General features: G+C 34.3%; 1 protein-coding gene across 2 annotated transcripts in view; it reads left to right on the top strand.

Moving 5' to 3' along the window:
• The window catches only part of LOC148613133 (cell division cycle 5-like protein), a 40791-nt gene extending 20119 nt beyond the window's left edge, over positions 1–20672 (top strand). Inside the window, exons 8-20 of one of the 2 annotated variants that reach the window (XM_088586289.1) lie at positions 526–629; positions 2282–2361; positions 2878–2953; positions 3904–4071; positions 5681–5852; positions 6972–7105; positions 7943–8123; positions 10320–10444; positions 11611–11805; positions 13284–13481; positions 15008–15091; positions 17696–17824; positions 18957–20672. In XM_088586289.1, the coding sequence (XP_088442415.1) occupies positions 526–629; positions 2282–2361; positions 2878–2953; positions 3904–4071; positions 5681–5852; positions 6972–7105; positions 7943–8123; positions 10320–10444; positions 11611–11805; positions 13284–13481; positions 15008–15091; positions 17696–17824; positions 18957–19061 (1751 nt within the window). In that variant the 3' untranslated portion in view covers positions 19062–20672. The remainder of the gene's footprint in view (positions 1–525; positions 630–2281; positions 2362–2877; positions 2954–3903; positions 4072–5680; positions 5853–6971; positions 7106–7942; positions 8124–10319; positions 10445–11610; positions 11806–13283; positions 13482–15007; positions 15092–17695; positions 17825–18956) is intronic. The other variant, XM_088586290.1, reaches the window with a different exon arrangement.
• The last annotated feature ends 1991 nt before the right edge of the window (positions 20673–22663 follow it).

Raw genomic sequence — 22663 nt, 5'->3', positions numbered from 1 at the left:
ATACTATTTATTGCTGAGAGTTTGTCATTTTAGATTAAAATGAGATCTCACTTTTTGCAACATAAAAAAAAACGTGCTAGTTTTAATATAGGGATGTAAACTCTCAAATTATTGCAATAACTACAACTGAAAATAGTGCTAGAGTAATTATACACGTCTGAGGATGAATGGTTGAAAAAGTCACAATATTTCAACTAGAGAATAGTGCTAGAGTAATGATACATGTCTGTGGATGAATAGTTGAAAGGTCACAATATTTCAACTAGAAAATAGTGCTAGAGTAATTATACCTGTCTGTGTATGATTGAAAGGTCACAATTTATAAAGACAGATGTAGATGTGAATTGCTAAGGGTAATGGTTGTGATCTAGTTACTTAGGGTAATGGTTGTGATCTAATTACTATGGTTAACGGTTTTGATCTGGTTACTAAGGGTAACGGTTGTGATCTACACAGAAACAAATCTTGATATAGGAAACTCCATGAATAGATTGGATATTAAATTTGTAATTGTTTCTTCACCAGGATTCCATGACACATCAGAGGAAGTATTTACACCCAAAGATATAAACTTCAAGAGATTACGACAACAGAATTTGGATGGAGAGAGGAGGGATGATGCAGAAGCAGTATGTGTTTTTAACGTTTCAGTTTTTTGTTAATTTTAAGCACATCAAACTTTGTATAATTAAGAGATAACTGTACTATGATTTGAGGCATCATTTGTAAATTTGATGGTAAACTGACTGCAGTATATGGAATGTTGTTACGCACAAATCTCAGATATAATACTGTTATATCTATTCGGTCAGATACAATACTGTTATATCTATTCACTCAGATACTATACTGTTGTATCTATTCCCTCAGATATAATACGGTTATATCTATTCCCTCAGATATAATACTGTTATCTCTATTCCCTCAGATATAATACGGTTATATCTATTCTCTCAGATAAAATACGTTTATATATAATAGGGTTATATCTATTCCCTCTCATGTCTGAATATAGCATGAAATATTGCTGCTCAGATGTTAAACCCCAACAAACAAACAAACATCTATTCCCTCAGATATAATACTGTTATCCTGTTATATCTATTCCCTCAGATATAATACTGTTATATCTATTCCCTCAGATACAATACTGTTATATCTATTCTCTCAGATATAATACTATTATATCTGTTCCCTCAGATATAATACTGTTATCTCTGTTCCCTCAGATATAATACGGTTATATCTATTCTCTCAGATATAATACAGTTCTATCTATTCCCTCAGATATAATACTGTTATCCTGTTATATCTTTTCCCTCCGATATAATACTGTTATATCTATTTTCTCAGATATAATACGGTTATATCTATTCTCTCAAATATAATACTGTTATCCTGTTATATCTATTCCCTTAGATATAATACTGTTATATCTGTTCCCTCAAATATAATACTGTTTAATCTATTCCCTCAGATCAAATACTGTTATATCTATTCTCTCAGATACAATGCTGTTATATCTATTCCCTCAGATATAATACTGTTAATATCTATTCCCTCAGATACAATACTGTTATATCTATTCCCTCAGATCAAATACTGTTATATCTATTCCCTCAGATATAATACTGTTAATATCTATTCCCTCAGATACAATACTGTTATATCTATTCCCTCAGATCAAATACTGTTATATCTATTCCCTCAGATATAATACTGTTATATCTATTTCCTTCGATATAATACTGTTATATCTGTTCCCTCAGATATAATACTGTTATATCTATTCTCTCAGATATAATACTGTTATATCTATTCTAAAGCATTTGTAAAAATGACACTAATTAGAAATTTAAATGTAAAAAAATTGAGGAGACCAACTGTGGAATTGATAAAATAGATGAAACTCAGCATACTGTAGTTTTATTATTTGTAGGATACTTACTTTCATGGTTTTTGGGTAGGTGTGGAACCACTATTTTCAGAATTAAATGAACAAATGTCTCTGGGATTAAAGTCAACTCTGTTCAAAAGCCATATTGAGCGGATGACATTATTTAATTAAATGACAAAACAATCCCTCAGTATTCTTTGCTTTTTTTGTCTATTCACTGGTAAAGGTTGTCATAAAACGTACAGTTTGCCATTTCCATTCAACATAGACCTAGCAATGGCTCCTGGATTTCTCATTCAAAAGAAATGTGACATATTAAAAATTAATCAGTTTTAAACATTTTTTTTTAATTGGTAAAATGCACTACTTGTTGTTACTTTACAGAGAGAGAGAAAAAAGGATAAACAGAAACAAAAGAAGAGGAAAGAAAATGATTTACCTGGTGCTATAGCTAGTCAAAGCAAGTAAGATAATACATGTATGTAGGTAAAGAAAATGATTTACCTGGTGCTATAGCTAGTCAAAGCAAGTAAGTAAATACATGTATGTAATTTAAAAGATACTGTTTGTTGCACATATAAGCACTTGTATAAAAAATGCATAAATTATTTCTACAAAAAAATTATTTCAAGAGAAGTGTTTAAGCATTACTAATGCACCCATTCAAATATTCTTCTAAAAACTTATTATAAATGTTAAACAGCAAATAATCTATTTACCTAATTGTGTTTGCTTGCTTCAGAAAAATAATTATGGTATCTAGTTTCATGTTTTCAGTATCAGAAACTTGTGGTTTTAAATTATAAAATGGTTATAATTTCAGTATATTTGGCAAGAAATACATTTGTAAACCTCTTTTTTGAATCTGGTATAGTAAAACTGCACTGTTTATTTTAGAACTGTAAGTGTTAATCAGTATTCAGATCACAGTGGTATGATTAATCCAATTCACAGTGATATTTGGCTACTGTACATTTCAGTTTCCAAGAGCCAGTAAAGAAACGAAGTAAACTTGTATTACCTGCCCCACAGATCTCTGATGCTGAATTAGAAGAGGTATCACAGACCATACAGACTGCTAACCTCACACATCATACAGTCTTAAAAAACAAAACTATATAATCCTTGATAAACACCTGAATGAATTGATGACAAAGTATTAATATCAAATTATGACCGAAATTCAAATGTCATTAATTTGAAAGAAAAATTATTAACTTTTTGTTCTGCTTCTCTTTCTAAAACAGTGAACCCAGTCTGTCTGGTGTGGGAGTTATTTGTCTTTCACAGAAAATGTCTAGAAGTTTAATTATTCTTTACTTGGTGTTTGGTGTCTGACTGTCTCACTGGTAATCATACCAAATCTCTTATTTCTACAAGAAATAACAGCTAGAAAAGGAACAGTTTATTGATATTTAAAAAAATTGGATTTTACACTTACAAATAACAAAAGAAAACAAGTTTTAAAAAATGCTAAAAGTTGATATAGCACTACATAGTAAAAAGTGGCACACTTAAGACAAGTGGTTCTCATATGAATAGGGCATGATATGATAATTATGTATTTCAGTTTACATGAGTATCACATGATTACCATTTGATTTTCATAAGTTTCCAAGCCAAATCATTCACCATATGATAATCATGTGTTGCATATTTGGTTGTGTAGTTACTGAACTCTTTCATTGGGAGTTTTTTTAACAATTAAAACATGCTGGTGTATGAAGAACCATACCAAAAGTATAGATACATTCATTTGTGAAAAATACAGAAATTGTTTTTTTTTGTTTTTAGTCAATTCAGCATTTTCGTATAGTTCCTTTCCACTTTGACCCCCCTAAGAAATGCTTTTTTATTTTCCAGTCAACATTGATTGTTTCTTTACACTTTGACCCCTTTAAGAAATGCTTTTTTTTTCCAGTCAACATTGAAAGCCTATTAATCTTTATCAGCAGAAAGTTGTATAAGTTTGCATTAAGTGTTGGGAATATTATTTCTATTCACAGGTTGTAAAAGTAGGTCAGGCAAGTGAGTATGCCAGACAACAAGCAGAGGAGACAGGAGCACAGAATGGACCCAGTCAGGCTCTGTTACAGGATTATAGTAATGTAACTCCTTCTGCTGCTAATCTTAGAACTCCTAGAACACCTGCAATGCAGGACACTGTACTTCAGGTAATTAAATATGCCATTCATTGTAACATTTTTACACCTGCAGCACAGGACTCTGTACATCATGTAACTAAATTTGTCATAAATTTTAGTATCTGAACACTATCAATGCAGGACTCAATACTTCAGGTAACTTAAAATGTCCTCCATTCTAGCATAAGAACACCAACAATACAGGACTATGTATTTCAGATAATTTAGTTTCATTATTTTATGCTGGCTATAGTGTAATCATCTGTCCGTCAGTCCATCCTTCTGTTACAGATTCCTTACCTTCTATCATAAGCAATGCTCAGATATTTGGTATATTGCTTTTGCATGATGAATTGTATTGTGTCTCCACTTTTCAGGTTGGTCTCGCATCTACTTCCTCTTTACCGATCATCTTAGTAGTTTTTCAGATGATGCACAATTGAAATTTTCTGAGCAGATTCTAATGAAGGGAATGCTTAGATGTTTCGTATATTGCTTTATTACTTTTTAATGATGACTTGCACTGTGTCTCCCCTTTACAGATTCATTGCTCATCTACTTCATGTTAACCTATCGTTTAAAAGTTTATTGAAGTTTTTGTAACAGATTCCTTACCATCTTTTGGAGGAAGTGCTTAGATATTTGGTATATTGCTTTTGCATGATGACTGTACCATGTCTCTCTTTCCCAGGTTTGACTGAAATGGTTGATAACCTAATAATCGTTATCTAACTAATCCCTAACTGAACAATCCCTAAATAATTTACAGCTATACTAAATACCTAATCCCTTACTAAGTAATCTTTAACTAATCCATAACTTAATAATCCTGAATTAATCCCTAACTAAATTATCCTGAAATGATTCTTAACTAAATAATTTTTTGATTATGGATCAAGCATTGGTTTTGATTGGAAGCCATTGAAAATCAAATTATAAGGATTGTTGATATAATTTGACCAAGTTGGAAACAATTTATGTTCGTTCATATTTATGAAGCATAAACTGCTCCAAAAATGATTATTTTACATAAAAACAATCCTTAAATATCCATCATTGTAAGTTTAGAACACAACCAATGCTGTATTATGTACATCAGTTTAGAACACAACCAGTGCCGTACTATGTACTTCAGTTTAGAACACAACCAATGCCGTATTATGTACTTCAGTTTAGAACACAATCAATGCAGTACTATGTACTACAGTTCAGAACACAATCAATGCAGTACTATGTACTTCAATTTAGAACACAACCAATGCTGTATTATGTACTTCAGTTTCGAACACAACCAATGCTGTATTATGTACTTCAGTTAAGAACACAACCAATGCTGTATTATGTACTTCAGTTTAGAACACAACCAATGCTGTTCTATGTACTTCAGTTTAGAACACAACCAGTGCTGTACTATGTACTTCAGTTTAGAACACAACCAATGCAGCACTTTGTACTTCAGGGATTTTACCCTGACTAAAAAAGTTGCAAAGGGACATGGTAACATTGTCTTCTATCAATGTGTAATGCCCAGTTCACATCTTAGTTTCCAGAGTCAGTATCCTAAAATGGACTTAGTCCAAGTAAGTCAAGATTAAAATTACAATTTGTATACAACATATATATATTTATATTTCTTTAGGAGGCACAGAACATTATGGCCTTGACCTTGGTAGACACTCCACTAAAGGGTGGACTAAACACTCCTTTACACCAGTCAGACTTTAGTGGAGCCACTCCTCAGCATCAAACAGCCCAGACCCCAAACACTGTACTTGGTACACCCATGAGAACTCCTGGCATGGAAAATGGGGGTAAGCTATTAAATTAAACAGCCCAGACCCCAAACATTGTACTAGGTACACCCATGAGAACTCCTGGCATGGAAAATGGGGGTAAGCTATTAAATTAAACAGCCCAGAACCCAAACATTGTACTAGGTACACTAATGAGAACTACTGGCATGGAAAATGGGGGTAAGCTATTAAATTAAACAGCCCAGACCCCAAACACTGTACTAGATACACCCATGAGAACTCCTGGCATGGAAAATGGGGGTAAGCTATTAAATTAAACAGCCCAGACCCCAAACACTGTACTAGGTACACCCATGAGAACTCCTGGCATGGAAAATGGGGGTAAGCTATTAAATTAAACAGCCCAGACCCCAAACATTGTACTAGGTACACTAATGAGAACTGGCATGGAAAATGGGGGTAAGCTATTAAATTAAACAGCCCAGACCCCGAACATTGTACTAGATACACCCATGAGAACTCCTGGCATGGAAAATGGGGGTTAGTCATTAAATCAAACAGCCCAGACCCCAAACACTGTACTAGATACACCCATGAGAACTCCTGGCATGGAAAATGGGGGTAAGCTATTAAATTAAACAGCCCAGACCCCAAACATTGTACTAGGTACACTAATGAGAACTCCTGGCATGGAAAATGGGGGTAAGCTATTAAATTAAACAGCCCAGACCCCAAACATTGTACTAGATACACCCATGAGAACTCCTGGCATGGAAAATGGGGGTAACTATTAAATTAAACAGCCCAGACCCCGAATATTGTACTAGGTACACTAATGAGAACTACTGGCATGGAAAATGGGGGTAAGCTATTAAATTAAACAGCCCAGACCCCGAATATTGTACTCGGTACACTAATGAGAACTACTGGCATGGAAAATGGGGGTAAGTCATTAAATCAACTAACTTTTAGTACATGAAGATTGAAATTTAAGAAGTGAATTGATCTTATAAAGAAATGTTCTATCCAAAAGAAATGATAAAGGAATGGAGTAAAAGAACAAAAAAATAAGGAATTTAGAATTAATCATATGAAATGCTCAAAGGATAAGTTGAAATCCTTTGAAATTGTGAAACTGCTAACCTTATAATCCTAAATATTTTTTCTTTCTTTTAGTTATGACTCCACATGGAATGACCCCTAGAATGGGAGTTCAAGGTCAGACCCCCCTGAGAACACCAGTAAGGGATAAACTAAATATCAACCCAGATGACGATTATGATGTTAATGTTGGTGATAAATACTATCAGGTATGTCAAAGGAGAAGGTCCATTAAAACCAGTTCTGTACTATCAGGTATGTCCAAGGAGAAGGTCCATTAAAACCTGTCCATTGAATCCCTCAAGGTTTATGGTGAAACTGTAATAAGGCTAATGACAGCTTATCAGTGGAGATTTGTCAACATCGAAATAAAGAATCTTTCATTGGGATGTGAAGATGTAATTCATTTTTTAGTGATAAAAATTTCTCATGATTAGTTTGAAAAGGGACTAGGTTTGATTTACAACTGGATGTCTTAGTTTAGTTTGGAAAGGGAGTGGGTTTGATTTAGAACTGGCTGTCACAGCTTAGTTTGGAAAGGGACTGGGTTTGATTTAGAACTGGCTGTCACAGCTTAGTTTGGAAAGGGAGTGGGTTTGATTTAGAACTGACTGCCACAGCTTAGTTGGGAAAGGGAGTGGCTTTGATTTACAATTGGATGTCACAGCTTAGTTTGGAAAGGGACTAGGTTTGATTTAGAACTGGCTGTCACAGCTTAGTTTTGAAAGGGAGTGGGTTTGATTTACAACTGGATGTCACAGCTTAGTTTGAAAAGGGACTAGGTTTGATTTAGAACTGGATGTCGCAGCTTAGTTTGAAAAGAGGTCTTGTATATCAACAGAAATTAATATCAGTTTCAAACTTGTCAGGTTTCTTTTAAAATACAAACTATGAACTTTTTAACAGAAAATTGTTGTATCTTTTGAAAACTTGAGTATTGCTTGTTTTTTGACAACAGGCCAGCCTAGGTTTTTTTTACCCCAAACGTTGCTAAATGGTTGTCAGTTTAGCTGAATTCTGTATGTGTAAATTTGATATCTTAACAGAGTAATTTGAAGGAACAGTTACGTCATGGTCTATCTAGTCTACCTCGTCCTAAGAATGACTATGAGATAGTTGTACCAGAAGACATGGATCAAGACTTAACTGAACCCATGCAGACAGATAATTATATTGCAGATCAAGCTGATATTGATGCTAAATCAGAGGATGAGAAAAGAGCTATTAGTAAGTTTGGCTAGTTTGTATATGTAAATATAAACAGAATGTGGTTATGTGTATGCCTGAGTGTGGTAATGTGTATTCCAGAGTGTGATTATGTGAGTGTGGTTATGTACATGCCAGAGTGTGGTTATGTGCTTGCTAGAGTGTGGTTATGTGCGTGCCAGTGTGGTTATGTGCGTGCCAGAGTGTGGTTATGTGCATGCCAGAGTGTGGTTATGTGCAAGCCAGATTGTGGTTTTTAGGCTTGCCAGAGTGTGGTTATGTGCAAGCCAGAGTGTGGTTATGTGCTTGCCAGAGTGTGCTAATGTGCAAGCCAGAGTGTTGTTTTAAGGCTAGCCAGAGTGTGGTTTTTAGGCTAGCCAGAGTGTGGTTATGCGCATGCCAGAGTGTGGTTATTTGCAAGCCAGAGTGTGGTTCTTAGGCTAGCCGGAGTGTGGTTATGTGCATGCCAGAGTGTGGTTATTTGCAAGCCAGAGTGTTGTTTTAAGGCTAGCCAGAGTGTTGTTTTAAGGCTTGCCAGAGTGTGGTTTTTAGGCTAGCCAGAGTGTGGTTATGCGCATGCCAGAGTGTGATTATGTGCAAGCCAGAGTTTGGTTTTTAGGAAGTTTAATCAAGCTATTACAATAGATCTGTAAAATAAAGTAATGCTGTCTTTGAATTGTTCTGTAGGGTTTTAAAAGACCACAAGACATTTGCAGTCATATATTGGTATGGTGCTGTAGTGGTCTTTGTCATCAACAGAAAACACTTGGTTTTCATGCAATAACTTGAATATTGCAGTAGTTGGTCGATCTTTATAAAATTTCACCATGAGGGATTACTGCCCCAACTATTTTGGAATCAGTGGCCAAAACAAGTTTTTTCATCAAATTGAACTACTGTAAATTCAGCTACTTGAATCATGAGATTTCAGCGTTTGCACATTAATATTTACCAATTCAAGAGCAAGTTAAGAGGATACCTTTACGAACTTCACATCTCAGTTTAGTGATAACCTTCACCTTAAATGGGAACTAATCAAGAAGAAGTAGATATGTACTGCTAATGACAATTAATGCTGCCGATGGGGAACTTGAAACAAAAAACATTGTCATATATCACAAATCGTTTGCATAAATGAGTGTGTGGGAGACTTGAGTTTACCAATAGGATCAGGATACCAAGAGGTCAAGATCCAAAAAATGTTGATGCAAGTACAACAGAATAGATAAAAATCATTCTAATTATTCTGGTGAAGTCATATGAGTGTCAGCTGGTTTCAATACTCCCCAACCCAGCAGACAATAAACGACCAAATATCATAGTAAATCAAACCATAGTATGACCCAATCAACTTGTAACATCTGTAGTCCAAATCATACAGCACACAAGGAAACAGTTCAAATGTAGTCCAAGGGTCTATCATACAGCACACTAGGAAACAGTTCAAATGTAGTCCATGGGTCTATCATACAGCACACTAGGAAACAGTTCAAATGTAGTCCATGGGTCTATCATACAGCACACTAGAAAACAGTTCAAATGCAAGTTTTTTGTTAATGCTGTGGACACCAGGCCACATTTTTCACATTAATAAAATCATTGTGAAAATTTCTGAATTAACAGTATTTAATCTAGTTAATATCCCGCAATATTCTATACTACTATGATACTGGGATTGATTTTAGGATTTAAGATTTGAACTGTTTAGGAATGAGGTACCAACTAGGGGCTAGAAACAAGCTTTGTCCTGATTTCTGGACAATAACTTGACAATGAATTAAGTTATCTCTTTTAAATTGTACTACATGCTGTCATACCACAAAATGTAATCTGGGATTGATTATGGAGGTTGTGATTTCAGCCAATTAAGAATTTGGGACCACAAAGGGGCCAGAAACAAGCATTTTTCTTATTTCTGGATGATAACTTGAGTAAAAGTAAATGTATCTCTTTTGAATTGTATCTCAAAGTGCCATACCCCAAAAGAATGGGTTTGTTACTTTAAGTAGGGGCTAAAAAGGGGCCACTTTGAATCTGATGAAATTCTTATTCTGTGTCAAATGTTTAATTGCAGTCAAATTTTTATGTTTGATTGATGTGTCCATACTTGCCCCAACTGTTCAGGATTTGTCCTCTGGGGTTGTATCAAGCTTCACTCTGCTTAACATATTTTTCATTGTTATTGTCCATTCATAGCTATAACTTGTTTTGTTACAGGACAAAAAGAGTTGAGGATGAGATCGCAATCTGTACAGAGAGATATGCCAAGACCAACAGATGTAAACAGTAATATACTGAGAGTTGTGGGCCCTGGTGACCCACCACTAACTGATCTCCAAAAGGTATGTATTGTTGGAGTTAATAACATTAAGACATTCAGACATTTTTAAGTTACAGATCTGCAAAATGTATGTATTGTCAGAGTTGAGGTCCCTTGTGACTAACCACTTTCATGTCAGGATTTTGGGCCCATTTGTCCTCCACTTGCAGGTGTATCTACAAAAGACCTGTTTCGTCAGGGTTTGGGTCCATTTGTCACCCACTTGCAGATCTATGTACAAAAGACATGTTTTGTCAGGGTTTGGGCCCATTTGTCCCTCACTTGCAGATCTATCTACAAAAGATCTGTTTTGTCAGGGTTTGGGCCCATTTGCCCCACACTTGTAGATCTATCTACAGAAGACCTTTTTTGTCAGGGTTTTGGCCCGTTTGTCCCTCACTTGCAGATCTATCTACAAAAGACATGTTTTGTCAGGGTTTGGGCCCATTAGTCCCTCCCTTGTAGATCTATCTACAAAAGACCTGTTTTGTCAGGGTTTGTGCCCATTTGTCCCACACTTGTAGATAGATCTACAAAAGACCTATTTTGTCAGGGTTTGGGCCCATTAGTCCCTTGTAGATCTATCTACAAAAGACCTTTTTTGTCAGGGTTTGGGCCCATTTGTCCCTCACTTGCAGATCTATTTACAAAAGACTTGTTTTGCCAGGGTTTGGGCCCATTTGTCTTCCACCTGCAGATCTACAGAAGGTATTGTTGTCCGAGTTGTTGGTCTTGTGACCTCCATTTTCATGTACCTCATTTTAAAAAGTATGTAATGTTAAAATTGCTCATGGTGACCTTTATATATGGATCTTCAAAAAATATATGGCCCCAGGTGATCAACTACTTTCACGTCTATAAAAGGGTCTTACAATATGCAGAGATGATCCTTGTGTGTTTAATTTATTTGGAAACTACTTTATAATAACTACAATAAAGGATAGTTTTTCATACTTCTGTAAACCATTACAGGGGGGATAATGTTATACTTGTGATCATCTGCTTGCCTATTCAATATATTTGTCAGTCGATAGCTTATAAATATATACTGCTCTCCAGTTTTGTAGAATTTAAAGTCGATGTGTTGAAGGTGGATATCTACACAAATAGTGTATATGTTGAAAGTTGGACAGAGTGATCACACTGATAGTAAAGTCTATTGTTTAAAGTCCTTTGTTTTTTTTACAGGCAGAAGAATTAATCAAAAAAGAGATGTTAGTTATGCTCCATCATGATGCTCTATACACACCAAGTCCTAATCAATTGGGTGTTGTACCAGGAAGTAAAAAACAAGCACAGAAGGGTGTAATAAATCAGGCTCAGCACGCTTCTTATCTAGAGGAACATCCATATGAGAAAGTAGAAGAAGCTGACCTGGAGGAGGTATGGCTTATCCATGAATTACTTGTAGAAAAGAAAGTAGAAAGTCAAAGTATGTTATAAGTTATCTACGTTAATATCCATAGATATGAAGATTTAACTCACTGAAGTACCCAAGTATGCCCTGAGGCAAAGCTGAAAGGTGTACAGGTACTTCAGGGTGTATATAGATTTCAGCCTGTCTGTCTGTCTGTCTGCACTATTTTCTTAGCAGCTTGCAGCAGTTACGAAATTTTGTGGGATGTAATTTAATCAGGTGGAGATGTGCATACTGTCAGGAATTAATGTTTGGACAAAACTTGGTCTGATGCATTGTCCCCAACTTCTCCTCAACGACTTTCAGAACTATTATGAAACTTAATGGGGTTTACCAGATTACCAGATTAGGATTTGCATTTTGTCAAGAATTTATGATTGGGCATAAATTGTATGAATAACTTATTCATTTTTCAGCAAAACCTGGTCTGATGTGTTGTCTGCAACTCCTCCTTATTAACTTGCGGGATTGTAATGAAACTCAATGAAGTATTTTTGGATGTGAATACTGTTAGGAATTTATGTTTGGGCAAAAATTGTAGAAATGACATCTGTTGGACTAAAGCATTTTTTCAGCAAAACTTGGTCTCATGTGTTGTCTGCAACTCCTCCTCAACAGCTTTCAGGATTAGTATGAATCTTAATGGGTGTTAAATTACCATATATGTGCATCTTGTCAGGAATTAATGTTTGAAGTAAATTTGAATTCATATTCTGTCATTGTGCTGTCAACAAGAAAAAATAGTACTGATTGTGGTTTGGAGTTGGATGTTTTAAAAATGGCAGCAAAGTTATGTGTAAAAAGTGCTTAGTCTATCCACAAAAAAAATTGTGTCCAATATGAATTGTGTGTCCACATTGGTCCCCAAATGTACAGGGTTCAACAGGCTGCTTGGGGTATAAGTCCCGTTATGTGCAATGTCTACTTTGTGTTTGTGCTGATCAAAACTTAAAGCTCATATTTGTAATTTACTTTTTTTTTTCTACAAAAAAGAATGAATATTTGTAACGTGTGATTAATTTGCCTCTATGCTGTCAATTAGCAGAAAAGGTAATAATGTGGATTTTAAGTTATTAATTCAATTAAATTTTTATGAAAATTTCTGAGATCGTCATACCATTAGCATAATGATTTTGAAAGCCATATTTTCCAAGCTTCACAATGGTATGCAACTTAAAGATGCCATATGTCCTTGGAATTCACAGTGAATCTTAGAAAAATATTTTTGAACGTGTAAAGTAATGGTAGCATTAGAAGTGGTTAGTGAGAACTAAGCTTGGGGATATCTCATTACTGCCCATGAATGGTAGCATTAGAAGTGGTTAGTGAGAACTAAGCTTGGGGATATCTCATTACTGCCCATGAATTTAGCAATCAAATATGTTTAAACCAATCTGTTGTTAAATAGATATGGATTATAACTCTTCACATTTCGTTTTGATAGGCCAGAAGAATTTTACAGATGGAGATGGACTATGTAAAGAAAGGAATGGCCCATGGTGATCTATCTATAGATTCCTACTCACAGGTGTGGGAAGAATGTTATAGTCAGGTTTTATACCTACCTGGACAGAACAGATATACCAGGGCAAATCTGGCTAGTAAAAAAGATAGAATTGAATCTCAAGAAAAAAGATTAGAGGTAGGGATTATTAGCGTCATGGATTAACTGTGTTATTACTAAGATTAGAGGTAGGGATTATTAACATCATGGTTTAACTGTGTTATTACAAAGATTAGAGGTTGGGATTATTAAGGTCATGATTTAACTGTGTTATTACTAAGATTAGAGGTAGGGATTATTAACGTCATGGATTAACTGTGTTATTACTAAGATTAGAGGTAGGGATTATTAACGTCATGGTTTAACTGTGTTATTACAAAGATTAGAGGTAGGGATTATTAAGGTCATTGTTTAACTGTGTTATTACTAAGATTAGAGGTAGGGATTATTAACTTCATGGTTTAACTGTGTTATTACTAAGATTAGAGGTAGGGATTATTAACGTCATAGTTTAACTGTGTTATTACAAAGATTAGAGGTAGGGATTATTAACGTCATGATTTAACTGTGTTATTACAAAGATTAGAGGTTGGGATTATTAACGTCATAGTTTAACTGTGTTATTACTAAGATTAGAGGTAGGGATTATTAAGGTCATGGATTAACTGTGTTATTACTAAGATTAAAGGTAGGGATTATTAACATCATGGTTTAACTGTGTTATTACAAAGATTAGAGGTTGGGATTATTAAGGTCATAGTTTAACTGTGTTATTACTAAGATTGGAGGTTGGGATTATTAGCGTCATGGTTTAACTGTGTTATTACTTAGATTAGATTGTATGGTATAATAAATATTCAAGTCATGCATCATACTTCAGGGCATAAAGTAGGGCAGTATGTAGCTGGATTGATTTGTATTAAACTTTCAAGGAACGATAAAGAGGTAAATGCCATTGTGCAACTGCTTTTATGATTTTATATCTGAATGTCAGACAGGTGTTTACACAAATTCAGAGTGTTAAGAAACTACAAAAGATATTTTAAGGCAGGTTATACTGTATCTTTGAGGTACATGGTAGAGACAGCACAACCTGTATTTATCAGGAACATGGTAGAGACAGCACGATTTATATCCATCAGGAACGCTGTAAAGACAGCACGACCTGTATTTATTAGGAATGCGGTAAAGACAGCACGACCTGTCTCTATCAGGTACATGGAAAGGCAGCACAACCTGTATCTATCAGGAAGACATTAAAGACAGCACGACCTATATGTATCACTAACACGGTAAAGACAGCACGACCTGTATTTATCAGGTACACAGTAAAGACAGCACGGCCTGTATCTATCAGGTACACGGTAAAGACAGCACGACCTGTATCTATCAGGAACACTATAAAGACAGCACGACCTGTATCTATCAGGAACACTGTAAAGACAGCACGACCTGTATCTATCAGTAACATGGTAAAGACCTGTATCTATCAGTAACATTGTAAAGACCTGTATCTATCAGGAACATGGTAAAGACCTGTATCTATCAGGAACATGGTAAAGGCCTGTATCTATCAGGAACATGGTAAAGGCCTGTATCTATCAGTTTATGTTTGTGTTGTTTACTGATTGTAGTTGTTGTATTGATGATGTTTGTAATTACAGAATAACAGAAATTACATGACCAAAGATGCAAAAACAGCTGCAAAAATGGAAAAGAAATTAAAAATTTTATTAGGTGGCTATCAGGTTAGTTTCTAAATATAGTGTTTAAAATCTTTAATCTATTACGGTAGAGCTATTAGTTTTATATTTTAAGGTTATTTTGTACTTGTACAGATTTTGAGAATTCTTTAACTTAATGACACTTTTGCTGTTTGTTATTTACAAATTGGTGCAACCAGAGGTGCTGGTTTTATACATAAATATTAATAAGAACCTTATTGTAAAGCCTTCTATGTTAGGAGTTTCCTAGATAGCAGTACATTGTAAAGCCTTCTATGTTAGAAGTTGCCTAGCAGTACATTGTAAAGCCTTCTACGTTAGGAGTTGCCTAGCAGTACACTGTAAAGCCTTCTATGTTAGGAGTTGCCTACCAGTACACTGTAAAGCCTTTTGTGTTAGGAGTTTCCTAGATAGCAGTACACTGTAAAGCCTTCTATGTTAGGAGTTTCCTAGAAAGCAGTACATTGTAAAACCTTCTTTGTTAGGAGTTTCCTAGATAGCAGTACATTGTAAAACCTTCTATGTTAGGAGTTGCCTAGCAGTACATTGTAAAGCCTTCTATGTTAGGAGTTGCCTAGCAGTACACTGTAAAGCCTTCTATGTTAGGAGTTTCCTAGATAGCAGTACATTGTAAAACCTTCTATGTTAGGAGTTTCCTAGATAGCAGTACATTGTAAAGCCTTCTATGTTAGAAGTTGCCTAGCAGTACATTGTAAAGCCTTCTACGTTAGGAGTTGCCTAGCAGTACACTGTAAAGCCTTCTATGTTAGGAGTTGCCTACCAGTACACTGTAAAGCCTTTTGTGTTAGGAGTTTCCTAGATAGCAGTACACTGTAAACCCTTCTATGTTAGGAGTTTCCTAGAAAGCAGTACATTGTAAAACCTTCTTTGTTAGGAGTTTCCTAGATAGCAGTACATTGTAAAACCTTCTATGTTAGGAGTTGCCTAGCAGTACATTGTAAAGCCTTCTATGTTAGGAGTTGCCTAGCAGTACACTGTAAAGCCTTCTATGTTAGGAGTTTCCTAGATAGCAGTACATTGTAAAACCTTCTATGTTAGGAGTTTCCTAGATAGCAGTACATTGTAAAACCTTCTATGTTAGGAGTTGCCTAGCAGTACATTGTAAAGCCTTCTATGTTAGGAGTTGCCTAGCAGTACACTGTAAAGCCTTTTGTGTTAGGAGTTTCCTAGATAGCAGTACACTGTAAAGCCTTCTATGTTAGGAGTTTCCTAGATAGCAGTACATTGTAAAACCTTCTTTGTTAGGAGTTTCCTAGATAGCAGTACATTGTAAAACCTTCTATGTTAGGAGTTGCCTAGCAGTACATTGTAAAGCCTTCTATGTTAGGAGTTGCCTAGCAGTACACTGTAAAATCTTCTATGTTAGGAGTTTCCTAGTTAGCAGTACAGTGTAAAGCCTTTTGTGTTAGGAGTTTCCTAGATAGCAGTACATTGTAAAACCTTCTATGTTAGGAGTTTCCTAGATAGCAGTACATTGTAAAATCTTCTATGTTATGAGTTTCCTAGATAGCAGTAAATTGTAAAACCTATGTTAGGAGTTTCCTAGTTAGCAGTACAATGTAAAGCCTTCTATGTTAGGAATTTCCTAGTTAGCAGTACACTGTAAAATCTTCTATGTTAAGAGATTCCTAATTAGCAGTACATTGTAAAGCTTTCTATGTTAGGAGTTGCCTAGCAGTACATTGTAAAACCTGTGTTAGGAGTTTCCTAGTTAGCAGTACATTGTAAAGCCTTCTATGTTAGGAGTTTCATAGATAGCAGTACATTGTAAAACCTTCTATGTTAGGAGTTTCCTAGTTAGCAGAACATTGTTAAACCTTCTATGTTAGGAGTTTCCCAGTTAGCAGTACATGGTAAAGCCTTCTATGTTAGGAGTTTCCTAGTTAGCAGTACATTGTAAAACCTTCTATGTTAGGAGTTTCCCAGTTAGCAGTACATGGTAAAGCCTTCTATATTAGGAGTTTCCTAGCAGTACACTGTAAAACCTTCTATTTTAAGAGTTTCCTAGTTAGCAGTACATTGTAAAACCTTCTATGTTAGGAGTTTCCTAGTTAGCAGTACACTGTAAAACCTTCTATGTTAGGAGTTTCCTATTGTACACTGTAAAACCTTCTATGTTATGAGTTTCCTAGCAGTACATTGTAAAGCCTTCTATGTTATGAGTTGCCTAGCAGTACATGGTAAAGCCTTCTATGTTAGGAGTTGCCTAGCAGTACATTGTAAAGCCTTCTATGTTAGGAGTTGCCTAGTTTATCAAATAAACAGGCTGTTGTAAGCTGCTGCTTTTTACATTTTTATGTTAGTTTTGAAGGTCATGGCAGTAAAAGTAATCAGCCACCTATCTGGTTTTAAATACCAGTGTTATTTTTGTTTCAACTTCAGACTGCCATTAGCTCAAATTTGTCAACCAGATATCAAAGAGATTAAGCATTTTATGTCTTTCAAACCAGGCAGATTTTGAAAGGGGGTATTCTGGTTGTGCTAGTCATTTTTGCCCCAAAATGCACAATGTTTTTTAAAAATTATAACGAAAGAGGTGCCAACTGCTCGTACTCCCCAGATTGCCGTAGTAACAGAGCTTTATTAAAAACATAAAATCTATTGCAGTCCCGGTCCCAGGGTTTGATAAAACAGATCCATGACCTGTATGAACAAATAGAACAGACACATGTAGAGTTACGGACGTTTGAAGATCTCAGACAACATGAAGTTGGTGCAATACCTAAAAGAATGGAGGTACATGAATTAACTTTACATTCTCTCTCCTAAATACTTATGTTTAAAATCTTGTCAATAACAATATTCAAATTGATAAAATATGTCTGTTATGGAAAATCTTATGTACATCTTGGGAAATTATTTTCTTTGGCTGAAATTGGTTTATTTGAGTATAATTACAAGTTTGATACATGTATTTAATATATATATATAATATGCAAATTTATATATTATTTAAAAGTATTAAAGATTAACACTCAGTTTAAACATTAACATTTAATAAAAAAAACAAAAACAAAATAATTCTAAATTATATGGAAAATGCAAATTTATTTATTCTGTTTTATTTTACATAATATTATCATTGAATTTGACTGTGTATGCTACTATTTTCACATAGGTCAAAAACCTCCAGTGCTAACAGCACTTTGATTGTCATTTGATTGTTTATATATGAAATATTTATATGAGAAATGTTCTGGAAATCATAATTGATATTTATACCCCACGCGACTTGTTTGCTAAACGCTTGCAGATATTGACATGATTTTGATATATAAATTCACCATGATAAGTTACAGGTCAAGTTTACATTTTGTTCTGCTCTGATGATTTTTACCGAAATTACGGGCCTTGAACTTAGCAAAATTCACAAAAATAACAGTTTTCCAGACTTTTTTTCTAAACGTTTGCAGATATTGACATGATTTTTAGTACAGAAATTCAACACGATAAGTTACAGGACAAGCTTGTAGTTGGTTCTGCTCTGTTCATTTTTACCAAAATTAAGGGCCTTGAACTTAGCTAAATTAACAGAAATAACCGTTTTTCGGGCTTTTTATTCCTAAATGCTTGCAGATTATGACATGATTTTTGGTATATAATTTCACCATGATAAGTTACAGGTCAAGTGTACGTTTTGTTCCGCTACGATGATATTTACTTTGGATTAACTAAAACTCAAAACCTTTTTTAATCAGGGTCCTTCTACATGTATTTCTCTTACAAACAAATTTACTTCAGTATCCAACATTGGGACGTGTGGGGTATGTGAGTGCGCTCACTAAGGTTCTTTAATTGTCCAATTGATACTAATATAACATATGAGTTTGCTATTTTTTCAGTAAAATGTGATATGTTTTTATTTCAGTCTCTCACTGAGGATGTAGAAAGACAACAAGAAAGAGAGAAAGAATTACAGAGAAAATACAGTGAATTACAATACAAACAAGACATTATACAGTATAACAAATAGATAGAACACTATACACTGTAGCAGACTTTATAATATCCATCATATTGGAAATATAAGTACATTGTTATTGTTTCTGATCTATGGTTTTGATATTGACAAGGCTGTATGGTTAAGGATCCATGGTTTTCATATTGGCAAGGCTATGTAAATTAAGAATCAGGAGGAACAGTTGCTTCTCGCTGTATTGTATTTTATTGTACAGCTACATTTGTTGATCATTGTAAAATTCTTATTAATGACATGACACCTATCACTTACTTTTTATATGCCCTCTATTTAGACCAGACTTATAATGGTATACCGGTGTCTGTCTGTCCAGTGTTCACACTTCACACAATAACTCAAAAATGATGCCACCATTATTTTTTGAAACTTTGAATTTTTTTTTTTTCTATTGATGTGAGCTCCTTTTTTGGTTTTGATAAATTTCTGCTTTTTCGTTTTTGAGGTATGGGACTTAATTTATACAAAAATGGGATAACTATGTTTTTAGACTATTTCTCAAAAGCCAGCGATGCCAATGAAACTGTGGTGAATGGTTTATTTATATTGATGTCAGCTCCCTTTCAATTTTTATAAGTTTCTGATTTTACAATTAAGAGTTATGGGACTTTGGTCATAAAAGGGGGAATTTCACAGTTTATGGACTATAACTCAGTAGTGGTTGTACCCATTTTCACGAAACTTTGGAATAATTTATTACTATTGATGTTAGCACCCTCTTTATTTATCACAAATTTCTGATTTTCTGTTTTCAAGTTTGTTGGACTTAATTCATAGAAAGTGGTGATTTCCCATAATTGCACAAGAACTTTAAAACTTTTCATTCAATTTTCATGAAACTTCATGTAATCATTTTGTTTGTTTGGAGGGGGGTTTATTAATGTAGTGTTCTTTTAGATTTTTTAATATTTTGTCAATGTCTTTTTAATGAATTGGACTTAAGACAGCAAAAATACAATATACAGAATACACACAAAGATAATCATTTTGTTTAAAATATGATTAAAGTTGAAATAATCTTTTCCATATATATGATTGGTATTTTTTGTAATCCAAATTATGTCATTTCCAACAGAACAATTTTGAGCCATTGATGTATTCATCCTGTACTGATATGGAATGTTACTGACACTCTGTTCCTATGATGATCATTAACTACTGGTTATCGCAATCATAAACCGATTCTAGTGTTTTATTCTTGTCACTTAGACTTCAGTGTAAATAGCATGAAACATTTTTATCTGTAAATTTTGTTACTTATCCTCATAATGAATTTGTCTAGGAAATCATAATTCTGTGACATCAAAGAACAGTAGTATGTATTTAATGAATGAAAGTTTATAGGAAAGTTGTGTGAATCTTGACCTAATGTACTTAAGTACTTCTCAGAAAATGTATTGATCAGATGCAGCTATAAATAGAACTTTAGTACTAAGAATTGATATTAACCAGATACAGCCATTAATAGAACTTTAGTACTAAGAAATTATTTTAACCAGATACAGCTGTAAATAGAACTTAAGTACTTCTCAGAAAATGTATTGATCAGATGCAGCTATAAATAGAACTGTTGTCATTATTTTGTTATTAAAATATGGCCAACCTTTATAGATTATACATTGTTATTTTATAGATTGTGTACATCCATCTCCAACCACAAAGTATTAATACATCATCGATTTAAATGAAGTATGTAATGCCTTTTGGGGTTTTTGATCCTGTCGCTGGTCCATCAACGGAACTTCCTTACTATTTCTGAACACTACACAAAAATATAGTCCAAATGTAATTCCTTTTATATCATTCAGCACCTCTCTTATAACCAGATATGTCTCTTGCATTTATTCAGCCCAATTATATTGTAATATTTCTGATAATGAAATTAAGATCTAGTCTTCCTATCAACTGAAGATTTTAGGGATTCCTTTTTTGCCCTTGAAAGATATTTAGTAATGAAGCATTAAGGGAATTTAATTCTTGTAGTAATGTGTCAAGAATTGAAAAATTTGTTAAGAAGAATGTTCCATTTAACACACCTATCAGTCAAATTCTCCATCCTGTCAGTAATATTTTACCATTAATAAACAGGAAGTGAAGAACAGTTATTTTAACCAAGTAAAATTGGCGGGAAAATTCAAATTGTTAAGTGTCTAGTTTTTGAAAATCTTCTGTTCATCAAGGATTATTTTCTTAAGCTGAAATTCTTTTTATTTGAGTGTAATTACAGTGTAGGATAAATACTCTGTTAATATAGTTTATGAATGTAAATGCATATTAACTTTTTGACAGGTTAAAAAATTTGGGAAAAAGGTGAAATGTAACTAAATTTGTAAATATGTATGAGGTCGGATCAGTTGTATGGATTGACATTCAGTTTATACATATTAGAAAAAAAAGTTCTTAATCATATGTAAAATGCAAATGTATGATCACATTTTTATTTTACATCATGTAATCTTTGAAATTTTGTTTATGCTGCAATTTCACACGAATCCAAAACTTCCAGTGCTAACAGCACTTTGATTCACCTTCAGTGTTACACATGATATAAGGGCAGTGTTGACAGGCTTCTCATGTAAAGCAGTCGACTCCCATATATCAGCAAACTTCATATGGATAGGAAAAACGCAATATTTGCTGTTAAAACATGAATTCGTATTTTTTTTTCTTTTTAACAAAAAAAAACAAAAAAACAAAAAAAAAAACAAAAATTCCCGACCCAAAGCTTTACCTGTGATCACGCCCGAGTTGTGAAGCTCTATGGAATTGCGAAATACACTGAATAGCATGCACATGACATAAGTGCAAAAAGCTGTCGAAATCATATTGATCGGAGTATTCGATCTGACGTCCGAGTAACACTTGGAAAAGTTCTTCCACGTCTTGACTATAAATTACATTATACAGGTTTAACGGAAAATTTTCAATTAAAGTGTCCCACCAGGCATCTTGCAGGTTGAGAGTACCATTACAGCACGTATGGGATACAAATTATCTCCCAAAAGGTTAACATTGTTTCTGATACATTCAAAATCTCAGTCCATTGTCATTCTTTGTTTCCATGTTAAAATTTGGTGGTCGTTAACGGCGTTTCTAACAATATTTTTCTTAGTTCTTTGATAACAATGGAGCCATCAAGCATAAAGTCAGTAATGTGCCAATGCATATTTGTACAAAATATTAATGTCTGCGTCCCGGGTCCATAAAGTATGAAATAAGTCTCACTATGAAAATTTGTTAAGACAAATAAGTGTTTAATGTGCATAGATTTTTCCAAGAAATAAAGCATTCTCTTATAAATTTGTGATAAAGTTAGATGAAGTCCAAGGAGGCTTTGACACATATCGGACCTACTATTAAGTTTTAAGTCAACATTTAACAATTTATAATCAGTGGGATAATTTAGGGCTTCTCTAGAAAGGAAAACAATACAGAGGAGACAGCTTTCATTTTTTCCAAAAATATATCTCGGTCCATGGCAGAAGATAGTTCATCTCCAGAAACGACTCCAGAATCTGTGCCAAGACCGTATATCAGGCAGAAAGACCGTTCCAGAATTCCTGAATGGTGTCGCCTTCAACATTTGCCTGGGTAGACGT

The sequence above is a fragment of the Perna viridis genome, chromosome 6 (genome assembly GCF_037379345.1).
Source record: "Perna viridis isolate PV_CMFRI_1.1 ecotype Kerala chromosome 6, ASM3737934v1, whole genome shotgun sequence".
NCBI lineage: Eukaryota > Metazoa > Mollusca > Bivalvia > Mytilida > Mytilidae > Perna > Perna viridis.
Note: the sequence above shows the minus strand (reverse complement) of the source record. Positions and strands in the feature narration are given on the sequence as shown.